The sequence below is a fragment of the Dermochelys coriacea genome, chromosome 6 (genome assembly GCF_009764565.3).
Source record: "Dermochelys coriacea isolate rDerCor1 chromosome 6, rDerCor1.pri.v4, whole genome shotgun sequence".
Taxonomy (NCBI): domain Eukaryota; kingdom Metazoa; phylum Chordata; order Testudines; family Dermochelyidae; genus Dermochelys; species Dermochelys coriacea.
The window spans coordinates 7,135,891-7,149,984 of record NC_050073.1 but is presented as its reverse complement, the minus strand read 5'-3'; the positions used below and the strand labels follow the sequence as shown (position 1 = coordinate 7,149,984).

Below are 14,094 nucleotides of genomic sequence, written 5' to 3'. Positions count from 1 at the left end.
GCACTGGGAACTGGAGCACTCCCATGGCATGTGGCCCCATTGGTGCCCGTGAAGCCCTGGCCTGGCAAGCTCATGGGTAAAAAGAGAGGTCTCCCATCTTGGCTTACTGAAAAATCAGGCCCTACGGGACTTGAACATTGTCACGCAATGAATCAGTAGCAGATCACAAGAGATGTGCTTTAGCTTGGCTAGAAGTCATGGGCTGACATGGAGCTGAATGGGGGAGTCAGCACTCTCTGCCTAGCAGCTCCGTGAAGGAGCGAGAGGTAATCCCCAAAAAGAGAAATACCAAGAGAGCTAAAGAGGGTGATTGGTTTATAAACCATGCTGGCTGCAGCTGACAGGGCCTGTGATACCAGGGCCAGAGCCACACCTATGGGTGCTACGGTTCTCTCGTACCCCCCCACAAAAAATCAGCACTATTCAATCCTTGTTTGGTGAATGGTAATAGGAGGTAATGGGGGCACCTTACGTAGTATTGGGATGAAACAGAATGGGCCACGTTCCTCCCAGGTGCGAGTCCAGCACAGGCAGTGGAGTTATCCCAGGGATGAATTCATCCCGAAGTGCCAAAGCAACTTGGTTTCGTTTCCTCTTAAGTCGGAGCCAGTTGCTGCATCTGATTTCCAGTGGGGCAGCTCACAGACCTGTGTGAGGTCAGAGAGCAAGGGTAGGGGCTGCCCACTCCTCACACAGCTCAGCTAGGCAGGAGGCAGGTTCTCCATCACCTGGAGCCTTTCTATCAAGACCCCATGTCTTTCTAACTGATACCATGTAGGCGATAAGTTGCTGGGCTTGGTGCAGGACCCAGTGGGTGAGAATCCCTGGCTGGTGCTAAGCAGAAGGTTTCACAATGGTTTAAAAGCCAGCCTGAGGAGAAGGAAGGATTCCCATTTTGCCCACTAGACCAGAGTACAGTATTTGTAAATATCATGGAGACCAAGAAGAGATCTCCAGGAGTTTATGTTCAAATATCCCGTCTTACAGACTGCAAACCTCCTGCTGCAATAGGCATTCGTTACAGAGTACCGACCACACACCAAACAGGACTTACTCCGAAGCCACAGACTCTGGGATAGGCTCATCTAGCAGCTCCAAACTATGGAGGATCCAATAGCACAGCCAGGGGCGGCTGGCGTCCAGACACTACAGAAGGGGAAAGAAGACAGCGGTCAGATCCCAGACTGGCACTGCCGACAATACAATGTTTGTTACACGGCAGCAGGGAGATGGAAACAGGGCTATGCTGAGGACAAGCACAATGAAGCTGATTCACTTGTACGGCTCCGGGGTGAATTAGTGAGCAACTGAAATTATTCTAAGGAAGAGAAGTGGAAAAGTCACAATGCATGTCAAGGTAGATCAGAGGACTAGGAGGACATGGAACTCATAACACCTGCAAAGCCATGAAAATTATAGAGATGCTCCAAAAAGAATCTAGAAAGCAAGTAACTCTATAACAATAATAAAGGCTTTCATCCCGAAGGATCCCAGAGTGCTTTACAGACCATATACACAGCACAGAGATCACTTCACCCACTGCTGAAATGCAGCCACTTCTGCGGCATGATGTTTCAGCCATTTAATGGCACACAGCATCAGCAGAGAAGCAAAGGAGGGTGCCTAACTGAAATTAAACCAGTCACCTAGAAAACTGGGTTTCTCTTCAACTGGAAAATGAAACAAAGATAAGCATAAAACATCCGAGCGATAACCAATCAATGGTACTGGGCCTTTAAATGCAAGGACTGCAATAGAATGAGCACCAGAGCTCCAGTAGCTACAACATGGCCTCCAAAGGGGCCCCTGGACAAGACAGTAACTGTGAGTCCCAAGCAGCATGTTCTGTACTGGCAGACTGACAGGCCGAGGAAGGCAGGGGGAACAAGTGGGAAGTTTTACAAGCCGAGAAACAAGCTGGATAGGATCCCTGGTGACTGCTGCTGCTTGCTCTGGGACTGGGGTGGCTGACGGGACGGCTGCAGAAAGCAGCTGTGACTTTGTCACTGCACGCTTACCTCATAGGCATCCGTCAGTTGTCTCAGGCCTCTCTTCAAGTAGTGGAAATGCTTCTCGCGTTGCAGAACAAATCTGAAAGGCAAACAGAAGGAGAAGAGCGCTTGGAAGCTTCACCCAGCATTTACTAGCGTATTCGTCTTTTACATCCCAGCCACTGAGAGCAGGGATGACGTAACATGGTATCCTCTAGGCCACTCGGATACCACACAACAAGCACGACATACACACCAAGAGACAGCAGAACTTCCATGAAACAGAGCAGACTGCAAGAGCCTGTGTCTTTACCACGCAACATGACAAATCTCAGCATGCAGCGCTCCATCTTGTTCAGACCTGCTAGGCTGCAATGCATGCTGGGATCTGTAGTTCCTACACAGTCAAGATCAAGGCAAGAAAGGTTTGATACAAATTAAGTGCAACTTTCTAGCACCATGCAAGCTGCTAATGCAGCCCTCAGCCGGACACTGTTCAGGCATCCTTAGCCTAGAGGATTCAGGAAAAGAAATATTGCAGCTACCACGAACTGCAGATATTGACAGATTTCCCCGAAGCACTTTGCCAGCAGCACATCAACCATTTAGTCAGGGCAAAGAGAGAGAGGGTACAGAAAAGACCACACAGGTGGGATTTTAAGGGCAAGAAGAATAGCCTGTGGAATGATTAGCCCCCTATATAGAGTTTACAGTTGCATACTGTTATTGTGGGTACAAATGTTCTTTGCTGTTAAAATCCTGTAAAGGCTGTGGCAAGGCACCTTCTCGGTCTTACCAGCCTCAGCTATTTTTAGCCTTGGTGAGACAGGCTTGGGGTAAAACAGTCCCTCTTGGCTGCCCAGGGGCAGTCCACTCCTTCTCTCAGCCAGTCTTTTAGGCTGGTTTTTCTCCCCTATGGGAGGGAATGCAGCCTCTCCTCCTGGTGAGGCTCGCTGTCTTGCTGCTTCTCTCCTACTGGCAGCTTAACTTCCCCCACCTTCTCACCAACAGGGGAAGGTTTAAAAAGGTCTCAGGCAGCCCTTAGTTGGAATCAGCTGATCCTAATTGCCCTCAGGTAACTCCCTCTCAGCTGATCCTAATTGATCTCTGGTAACCCCTTCTCAGCTGAACCTGATTGACCTGTAGTCACCCCTCCTCAGTTAATAGGGAAGAGGGCCTTTTACCCTTCTGGGACTGTTTTCTACCCCACCCTTGCAGCTGTCTGTCCTGAGTTTATCGCAAGGCATAATTGCCATCTGCTGAGTAGCGCTTAGGAGAGCAAGTGCAAGGTTTGGACTACCATATTTATCAGAGTACTAGCAACCTTGTGTTCTCCCAGGAGCCCATTCACTGTAGACCCCCCTCCAGAAGCCAAGCGTAATGCTCATTTGGCTCTTTGCATTACCACTGCCTCCAATGTCAATTAAAAACCCATTTTCTTGCCTAGACGCTCTCTTACATTCCTCCACAAAAGCTTTCAACAGCTAGACAGGGCAGGGATCTCACTGCAAAGTGCAACCAGCATTACTGCGTGCAGCCAATCGAGGCAGTCCCAGTGAGTCGCAAAGTACCAGCTGTGATACTGTCTGCTAGAATAGATTTGGGAAATTTGACCTCCCCACAGGAAGAGAACAGGAGAACAACTGGATTTGCAGCAAAGCTGCCCCTTCTACACAGACTAGAATTTCTTGCTCTACATCTTGTCGAGTCTGGCCCCAGTCTCTCTGTCAGTTCGTTTGTGGTTTTAATCCACCGCTTCTCACCCGTCTCTGCTCTCACTGGTTTTAAGTCAAATACATGCAGGGGCTTGGAACTGGTTGTTAACTGAACCACATTATTTGCATGTTCCCACAGAGCTAGAAAACAGAAGCGTGAGGTGCTCATTCCCTTTGGGCCACGGAGGGCCAGAATGACACAGGGCCTGAGGTACCTAAAGATGCAGACCCGTGCCGAGTGGCCCACCAAAGGGTCTAGGTGCCTAAGGCCCCTTGGCTGTCAATGGGAGTTAGCCGTCTAACCTGTTTGGGCATTTTTTGGGATTAGCTTAGATACTTATCCTTTCAACTCCCAAGCTGCTTTGTAAATCTGGCTCCGAGTATGGAACATAATCCTAACCTGAACCTTTCCCTCAGAGGTCAGGAACAGTTCTTATTTAGAGTGTGAATCTCTGTGGCAGGGACTGCTCTACGTTTGTACAGCCCCCAGCACACCGTGGCCCTGCTCTCAGCTGGCCCGTGGGAACTATCGGAGTGAAAATATCATTCGTAACATCGTGGCCACCTGATTTCAGGCATTCAGTCAAGTGCACGGTAGGAGCAACAATTGCCATAAGTAACAGCAATTCCTCAGAGGCCTCCCGTGAAAGGAAACAAAGGTCACCCAATATCAGGTGCACCAGGAGCTGGATTTTAGCCAGAGGCAGCTTTGGATGGGGGAAGGGATTAGATTGCACATGCATGATGACTGGTGCTGCTCCATTAGTTCCATACTTTACTGATGGATTTGATTTGATCTTGGTTTTAAATTGGGGGGCAGTGGATATGGAGGAGTAAATATGAGGAAGGGGAAGAGGGAGAAAAAAACAGGAGTAGGGAGTGAGGAAGAGAAGGGAGAAGCGCTGAGAGGAAGAAGGGGCGGGAGGAGGATGGGGCAGAGAGCCAATCAGCAGAGACTAAGGGCCTACAGAATCCAACCTGGAAAGGCAGCCTGGTTCACTCAGGAAACAGGATGGTGTGATGCTCATCTCCCACTGTTCCCACCCTTCCGGCAACCGCATGGGGGTGTTACTCAGCGCTGTGCGTGCAAATGGAAGCAGGCTCCGCACAGGGAGGTTATGGGACGGGCGCACCAGGTGGGCAGAGCAGCAGAGCTGTTGGGTTTGAAGATCCAGCGAGTCACCCTTACAGCTTAGCCCAGGAGATGGCAAACGTGTTCGGCTAATCCTCTTGCCTCCCAACATGCAGCCAGGCAGCTTGGGTCAAAGTGGAGCAATGCATGATGGGACCTGTAGTTTCTGGATCAATACTAAATGCAGCATCAGGCTGCTCTGGAAGCTCCTAGGGGCCACATCTCCGACACAGCCAGCCAGAACATGTGAGCAAACCAACGTGAGATAGAAAAGCAAAGACAGGGATGTCTGACTTCTGGGCTCTCTCTTGATGGGCAAAAAGAGGGTGTCCACTTAACACAACTGACAATCGCCACCAAGACAGAGAGTAGCACATTTGAGGCCATGCTTTGGCCTAGGTTAAAACCTGGCCAGCGGACATGACTTCCAAATGCATCACCCTGCAAAGTTCACCCAAGAATCCCGGGTCAAACACTCCTCCCCTGGCTTCTATTGGGTCTGCTACATTAACTTACTGTGAGGCGTGGTGGTTCGTCTTGTAAGCGCTGAAGACCTCTTGTACCAAGTCTTCCACTCTGGTCTGCAGGGAGTGACAGTCATGAAGCAGCAGAAAGGGAGGGGCAGGGGGAAGAAAAAGAGATCTTTAGTTTTGAAAAGCAACCTCACCAAGTTTACCTAACAAGCATCATTTGTGACTACAGCCCATCCAGCCATGCAGGAGCAGCTCAGTTAAGACCAGGATGTGCCCAGACAGCAGACTCCAGGACACAGTTACAGGGCTACATGAGAAAAGACCACACTGTGTCAGAGCCGTACACAGCTTCTGGCGTTCTGATCCCCTGGCCAGCGAAGAGGCCTGTAGCGTGGCTGGATGGGCATCCCCAGCTGCTTCTCATGTCTGAGCAAGTTCACTCTCACCAACAGAACGGGGAGAGGAAAGCCGGGATCAATACCAACATGTGTTTCCAGTCCACGTGGTGGTCTGACCTCAGGACAGCGAGTCAGGAACTCTTCTGTTCTCATCCCGTCTCCAACCCCCTGTGGGGCTGTGGGACATCACTCACCCACTCTGCCTCACTTTCCCTGTGCGCCAAATGGGCTTTGGGGACAATCGCTCCAGGAGGTCTAGCAGAGTGGCTTAGGCCTTGTCCGCCACAAGCTGTACAGCTTTGATCGTACCAGGCTAGTGAGTGCGGCATAACCTCTCCCTAGTGTGGATGCAGTTCTGTTAGTATTAAGATCCTTATACTAGTACAGCTGTTCCCATACGGGAAGGGGAATGAATTAGCCCCAGTGTAACGGTCCCCATCAGGGGTTGGAGCAGTATGCCTATACTGGTAAAAACAACGATCCCCCAACTGACATAGTTACAATCGGTACAAAACCGTGCACAGACAATGGAAGGAACCGTAGATGTGTTATCATTGGAGAGAGAAAACAACACTGGGAGGACATTCTCCTTGTTAACACCTGGGCACCGCCCCTCCACCATGACCGCGCGCTGAGGCCCGACAAGGCAGACAAGTCAATGTACAGAAGATACTTGGCTACCAACCACCACGGGACAGCAGCAAGTCAACCTCCTCCCGCCAACAAGAAAGCGCCACAAGTCCCCAGACCTTTTAAGGGAGAGGCTCAGCAGTAGCACCCGGCTGCGAATTACAAACTCACCCTGAGGAAGGTTTTTAAAGACAAACCCCTGCAAGGGATGGGCCAGGTTGACTTGCTCCTCCCTCAGCACAGGGCTGGACGAGATGATCTCTCGAGGTCCCTTCCAGCCCTATGTTGCTATGACTCTATGCTCCAAAGACAGACCTTAAAGAACGATTACGGGAAGGGGCTAGGAGTGGCTTAAAAGTGTCAGTCTTGTGTATACCATGAATTCCCAATCTCTCTCGCTTAGGCGGCTGGCCACTCCAAAATCCCCTTCTGCAGCAGCAATGAACGCATAGGCCCCAGTCCAACCAATTCTTAAGCACACACCTAACTTGACCCAGTCAGTCCAACTGAGGTCAATAGGGCTGCTCACGTGAGCAAAGGCAGGCACGTGCCTAGCAGCATGCTGGAGAAGGGCCTTAGCCACCGTGCCACTCCGAAGACGCAATACAACCGCCAGGGTCTTTACTAGAACATCTCTGCTGCTTGGTTTTCTGGGCAGTCACTCTTGTCGGTCTTTTCCAATTGGCCAAGAGCTGATAGCTGCTCTGTTTCTGAGGTATGAGGGCAGAGATGTCTCGGGTTTCAGAGAGCTAAGAGCCACTCAAATATCACCTCTACAAGCAGCCAATGGAACCATGGCCCAACAGCGTTACATGGTGCCTTCAGTTGCCCTTGCCACTTCTCACGTGAGGGGTAGGGACAGTTGGCTGCGTAACCACAGTCGCTGGTTCTGGAATTCATCAGGTTGCAAACGTACAAAGCTGGATCTGGCAGCTACGGTGCCGTGTTTTGCAAATTTCACTGCTCCCTAAAGAAATCAATTGACGCCAATAACTCTCAAAAGGCTTTTCCTCTCTCATGTCAGAACCCATGCCTGATCCGACAGGGTTTATTCAGCTAAGTATATATTAGCTTTGCCTTATCGGAGGCTCCTTTTCAAGGAATCAAAATGTACCTGTAAGCCATCAATCAACCCCGACATGACTTTTGTTTGTCCAAGGTGAATTCATGCATCTCCAACAGAGAAGCAGCTTATCAGGAAGCTTGAAAAGAAAACTGCTCCTCAGCCAGGCTTCAGTTTAACTGGCCATGAGGAAAAAAACGCCTTTAAAAACCAGTTCACTTTACTCCGGGACCTCTGATAGCAAAAAGTAGGACACTATAATTGGATTGTTATTACATGACACCCCTATAAAGCCGAGTTAAGGCTGTTTGGGTGCCCTATCTATGTGTCTCCAGACCTTAACGCCTCATAGGTTCTAAGGTCAGAAGGAACCACCGTGACCATCCAGTCTGAACTCCTGGAGCATGCAGGCCATAGGACTTCCCTGAATTAGTCCACGGATTGCTGTGATACTTAAAACCTAGAGTGTTTAGCTCATGTCAGCGATGGGTAATATAACTGAATTTGTTTGAGAAAGTGTTTCTTTAAATGTATACCTTTTATACAGTTACTACAAAAACATCCAATCAATCCACCACAACCATACACAAGTCATTCCAATGGTTAATTACCCTCACTGCACCTTATTTCTAATCTGAATTTCTCTCGCTTCAACTTCCAGCCACTGGATTGTGTTAGACTCTGGATTTCTTTTAAATTAATTCTAAATTTCCTGGGTTTCTAATGCTTGTTTTGGGAGATAATCACAACATCTCTGAAATGTTTCTTACTCTTCAGTTAATGATATATACTCAATTTTAACTCCATCTGTGATTTTTTTTGGTTGGGAATATGAGAGATTGAGACATTTTTACTTTAGGATGGTGTACAGATTAACAGATTCTGGTGCTTCTGGCCTTATTGTATTCATCCCAGCGGTTCTCAACTTGCAGCTCAATTAGCACATAGCTGCAGCCCAGCTGTGTGCTAAAGGCCATGGGCCGCGCAGGTCCAGATCACCGGCTGCCTGGCCGCCCAGCACCGAAGGGTCTGGACTTTCCGGCCGGGCAGCATGTGGCGTGGTGGGAATCACCTGGTGGACCCGCACGGCGAGGTCCGGGGCTGCCACCCAGCTGGCCCCACAGAGGGTCCGGGGTCAGTGTCTGGGCTGCCATCTGGCTACCCTACCACCCGGCCCCACATGGCCAGGTCCAGTGTCGGGGCTGCCACCTGGTCCCACACAGCAGGGTCCAGGGTCCCTGCCGCCGGACCCCCCTGCCCAGGGTTCCACTCCTTGCCCCATTTTGTGGAGGGGTCTCTGGGTGGGAGGTGCTGGGCATAAGGGTCTGTGGGGGGGCACGCTGTGGTTCTCAACCTGTGAGCCAGATAACAAATTGTGTGCATATGCGGCCCAGAATGATAAACTGGTTGAGAACTACTGTTCTAGGCTGACCTCCTGAATGACACGGGCTGCAGAATCTCACCTGTTGATCCCTGCATCCAGCCCAGAACTCCCGGCTGAGAGAAAGCAGAGAGATCTAAATTTAAACATTAATTCGATTTGGTACTATAACCCCAGGTCTGTTTTTTGAAGCACACTAACTGTGTGCTCGGCAAAGCCGATGGCAATATCTTTTCATAATGTAACGACCTGGGTGTGGCATGGGTATTCTCTGGATCTGGAAACAATTCTGTTTTTTCTAGTTATACCTGAGACAAAAGGGGTTTTTATTCCGTTGGAAGAGCTGGGAAACTATAAATACAGCTAGTGATGCCGCTCCCTGGAGATGCAAGTCAGAGAGGCCAAGCATTGCGTGAGCCAGAAACACCAAACTCCCCCCCTCACCACTGCAGGGAATCATTTCAGGGCAGGAGTGAGGCGATCTGCGTGTACAAAGCCATGGTGAGAACAGAGGGCTACAAGTCTTCAGGGTTGTCAGGCTGACACCTTCATCAGCACTAAGATTATTTAGTGTTTCTCTTATGGGGGCACTCACAGGCCCCAATCGGGATCAGGGTCTTTCTGCACTAGGGGCTGGACAGACACAAAGAAAGTCACAATCCCTGCCCCAAAGAGCTTCCATGCTAACTAGACAACCCAGACAAAACAGAAATAGACAGTAAGCTCTTTGAGGCAGGGACTGTCTTCTCATTCTGTGTTTGCACAGAGCCTAGCACTATGGGTCCTGGGCCACAACTGGCGTTCCTAGGTGCTACCCTCATAAGTAACAATCACAAGCAAGATGCCAAGAGATTTTTTTTCCTCCTAAAGTATCTTGCACGCCCTCTCTCCATCCAGCTGACCCTGAGGGCCCTCCCTTTCCACTCCGCACACCTCAAAGAAAGCAAGACAGGCTCGCCGTGGGGAGGACAGAAAATTAGCCAAAGCTCTCTAATTAAAACAACAAAACAATCCTCTGTTTCTAGGAAAATGCGAACGCAGAACACTTCTCAAAAAGCATCACTTTCAGCCGAGGCGTTCGGTAAACCCTTCCTAACAAGGGAGGGGAAAGAAACATGAATCGACTGAATCAGACACCACAAAGCTCTAAGAAAAGGGTCATGACAGGCGCATTCTTGAGCCACGTGTGTGCTTCACAAATAGCGAGAAAACAATCACGAGCTCTCCCCTCCTAAGAGCGCTGGCCTTGCCTAGCATAGGAGGAATTTGCACTCATCTACCCCAACCCAGGAACACAAATATATTGTGGGCAGCATTTGCCTGCTCTACAATATTGGAGACTCTCCAGAAAACACTATGTGGCGAAACCCCGATTTACTCTGGTAAATGTCTGGTCAATATGTTCACCAGGGCTGCACCAGCCCTGGAGCTCTGCTCTTGCCCATCCCGGGAGCTGCACCGCTTATATGTCGTATCCACCTGTTGTCGCTCATGTTACACTTAGACCACAAAGTCTTTGGGGCAGGGACCATCGGCATTCTCTCCATACAGCACCTAGCACGGGGGGGGTCCCGGCCCACGACTGGGGTCTCGACTCCCCAGCAACACAGACAACAGAGCACAGCTTCAGTTGTGCAGGACTTGGGAACTCTTCCAGAACTGGAGCTCCTTCCCTCTAACACTAAGGCAGCGTGTCCTGGGGAGCCAGCGAGCTCTCTATGCTAGAGCTGGGGAAAGCCTCACCTACTCAAAACCTTGCTTTAGTAAATGGCTCCAGCGTCCCTCTCCACCATCAGAAATCCAGTCTCTACTGACGCTGAACATAGAAGTCCTGTCACTAGTACTATTTGTATTTGCCGCCTTGTGTTTAGATCATTCCAAAGGATCCCAAAGCTCTTTAGATGCTATACACACACACAGAACACCCCTAAAACGCAGCCACTTTGCGGCTGGACAGCTGCATGCTGCACAACTGAGCCAGAAGGGGCAATCTGAGCCTATGACCCGCTCTTGCAAAGAAATCCCTGAATCTGCAACATCCTCCACTAGGGGTAGCACCAGCAGGAGTGATAGTGTAAACCACTGGTTCTTAACAAGGTGTACGTGTACCCCTGGGGGTACGCAGAGGTCTTCCAGGGGGTATATTAACTCATCTAGATATTTGCCTAGTTTTACAACAGGCTACATAAAAAGCACTAGCCAAGTCAGTGCAAACTAACATTTCATACAGATAACAACTTGTTCATACTGTTCTATAGACTCTACACTGAAATGTAAGTACAATATTTATATTCCAATTGCTTTTTTTTTTATAATTGTATGGTAAAAATAAGAAAGTCAGCAATTTTTCAGTAATAGCATGGCTTGTGACACTTCTGGTTTTTTTGTCTGATTTCGTAAGCAAGTAGTATTAAGTGAGGTGAAACTTGGGGATCCCAAGACAAATCAGACTCCTGAAAGGGTACAGTAGTCTGGAAAGGTTGAGAGCCACTGGTTTTAAAACAAGGCACTGGCAGCTTCCCGTATTTAAATTCAACATTTTGTAGGCATGCCCTGAGCAGCGTTAGACCACACTAGTGGTGACCTGAGGCTTGCACGTATGGTGTGTGGTCACAAACCACAGGGAGAGCCAGTACCTGACTACAAACTCAGTGAAACACCGCAGCATGAGCAGGGTATTCACAGGAATACCCCACTGAGATCTGGGGCCTGGAATAAGTGCCTAGACACCAGTGTGGAACACTTCCATTATACGCAGTCTGGCCACCAGGAAAAAAAACAAATAACCCCTTTATAACTAGTCAGAAAAATGATACTGTGGAAAGGGGCTGTAGCATTAAGTGAACTGCCGGTCATAGTGAACACCAGCAGCAGGTCTCTCACAGATAAGAATCCAGGATCCAGAAGCATTTTCATGCCTGCTGGTCCTGCCCTGGGGGATGAGCTCCAGAAATTCAACGGCACAGCATGATCCAATGGCTGGAAGTTGAAAATATCCAGACTGAAAATAAGGTGTAAATGTTTAACCATGAGAGTAATGAACCACTGGTACAATTTACCAAACTTGTGGTGGATTCTCCATCACTCATCATTTTTAAATCAAGACTGGATGTTTTTCCTCAAAGCTCTGCTCTAGGAATTATTGGGGGAAGTTCTCTGGCCTGTGTTAGACAGGAGTCAGACTACAGTGGCTCCTTCTGGCCTTGGAATCTATGAAATCTGGATCAGCATCGACGCTCCTCACATCTGGGAAGCCATTTCAGATGCTGAGGCATAGGCGCCGACTCTGTGGGTGCTCAGCGGCTCAAGCACCCATGGAGAAAAAATACCAGGTGCTCAGCACCCATGGGGCTGGCCAGGGCTGCTGCTCTGGTGGCCCTGGGGCTGGCTGCCAATCAGCTGTTCAGCAGGTGGTCCTGCCCACCCCATCAGTTGTTGAGCAGGGCTGCCCCACCACTCGTTCCTCTCTGCCCCCACCCCCCAACTGCCCTTAAGGCAGGAGGGGGAAGAAAGGAGAGAGCACGGGCAGGAGACCTAGGCAGCATCCATCATCATGCCAGAGGCCTAGCAGGGGAGACAGACCTCCAGAGAGGACAATCACTGGGGGCAATACTGGATGGATTACGTAGTGGTTTTCTATCCCATACTTCAGAATGCCAGGGCCACACCAACCTACTGGGGCTCAGCATACATCTCCATTAGTCAGTGTCTTTTTCCTGTTGAAAACACCCACACGGCTATTTCTCCCTCCCCATCAGGCCTCTGACTGACAGAGGTGCCAAGACAGAAGGGGAGAGGGACGAAACATGCTCATCTTTGCCACCACCAGAGAGAACTTCCTGTTTCCAGCACAGATTGTGCCAGGTTTCAGTCAGGCAAATTATTTCTAAAAGCTCAACAAATACTGTCCCTGCGAGTAGGGCGCACACATTCACGACACTGCCAGCCAGCATGGGCACCCGTATCTCTCCAGAGCCTAATCAGCTACACTCTGTGCAAGAACCCTACGCTTTTCATTCAAAGGGACGACAGCAACTGTCCAGATTCTGAAAGCTATCAATGGACCAAAGCCAGCTGCATTAAAGACTGCATCTCCACCTCTGGAGCATTCTCCAGGGTAATGCAGAGCCTAAAGCCCAGGGTGAACGTGTGCGAGAGACTGAAAAAAGCACTCAAAGGGATCTGGCTGCAGAACAACTTCCAGCAGCGGATTTGAACGAATCCAAAGCCTGGGTAGCTTCAGGAAATGCCACCACGTCTCCTTTAACACAGCTCTTCCGCCAGAAACAGAAAGCCTGTTAGCACAACAAACCTACCCAAGGAGAGCGTCCCATGGCCGGAGAAGGGAGAAGTCTGGAAGACTCATAGTTCACAAGGGACCTTGCAATGCCACTCTAATGAATGTGGAAGGGGCCCAGACACTATGGTGATGGGCACCAATACAAAACCCTAAAATGGATGCATCTTTTTGGGAACTTTCCTCCATTCTGACCCAACACCCCAGCCCAGGCTTCTAGCTGCCTGCTGAAACTGTCCCTGGGCAGGGAGATAGGGACACCGACATTAGAACTTCCCCTGGCCTTTTTCTACCCCCTAGGTCTCCAGCACCAGCTGGGACTCTTGATCTGTCTGTGTTAAGAGCCTCCTTCCTTCCCGCCACTCTCAGCCTTTGCTCTCTTCGCTCCTCACGCTTTGGCCAACGGAGCCGGGCCGCCTACAGCCACGTGGCCCTTTCACGCCTGCGCGGGGGGTGGGGTTCAAGCCGCTCCCCACGGCAGCCTGTTTCCACCGACATTGAAACTAACGCCACAAACACGTGTCTGCTCCCGGCCCGGCCGCACGACGCGGCCCCCCCCCCCCCCGCTGCAGGGGTGAGAGAAGCCACACAGGGTGGGGGGGAAACTGAGGCACGGGGCGAGGAAGGGATTTGCCCACGATCACCCAGCAGGCAGCGGCGAGGCCGGCCCGGCTCCTTGTTATGAACTCCCCCATCCCTGCCAGCAGCCGGGATCTGACCTCCGTTATCCGAAAACCGGGCCGGCCCCGCCCCCCAACCCCTCCCGCGCGGGGCACGCCGGGAGCCGTAGCCCCGGCCCCACCTGCTCGGCCGAGGTGAGGGTCCGCACCCCGTCGTCCCGCAGACGCTCCCGGCCGGGCTCGGGGCCCGGCGGGGGCCGGGAGGCGGCCGCCATGCTCCGCAGCGGAGGGAGAGGCGGGGAGCCCGACGGCGGCTCGGCGGGGACAGAAAGGCTCGGGCCGGGCTCGAGCCGCTCGGCGGCTCCCCCGCGCGGCCGCAGGAGGCCGGCGCAGG

General features: G+C 50.9%; 1 protein-coding gene across 3 annotated transcripts in view; it reads right to left on the bottom strand.

The window, feature by feature from the left end:
• Positions 1-14,094, bottom strand: part of LOC119856809 (protein farnesyltransferase subunit beta-like) — a 32,353-nt gene extending 18,259 nt beyond the window's left edge. Inside the window, exons 1-4 of one of the 3 annotated variants that reach the window (XM_038404830.2) lie at positions 13,883-14,094; positions 5,355-5,419; positions 2,019-2,091; positions 1,055-1,146 (exon numbers count right to left, since the gene is read on the bottom strand). In XM_038404830.2, coding sequence (XP_038260758.1) covers positions 1,055-1,146; positions 2,019-2,091; positions 5,355-5,419; positions 13,883-13,975 — 323 coding nt within the window. In that variant the 5' untranslated portion in view covers positions 13,976-14,094. Of the gene's footprint in view, positions 1-1,054; positions 1,147-2,018; positions 2,097-5,354; positions 5,420-13,099; positions 13,441-13,882 lie in introns of those variants that run through there. The other 2 variants (XM_038404831.2, XM_038404832.2) reach the window with 2 other exon arrangements.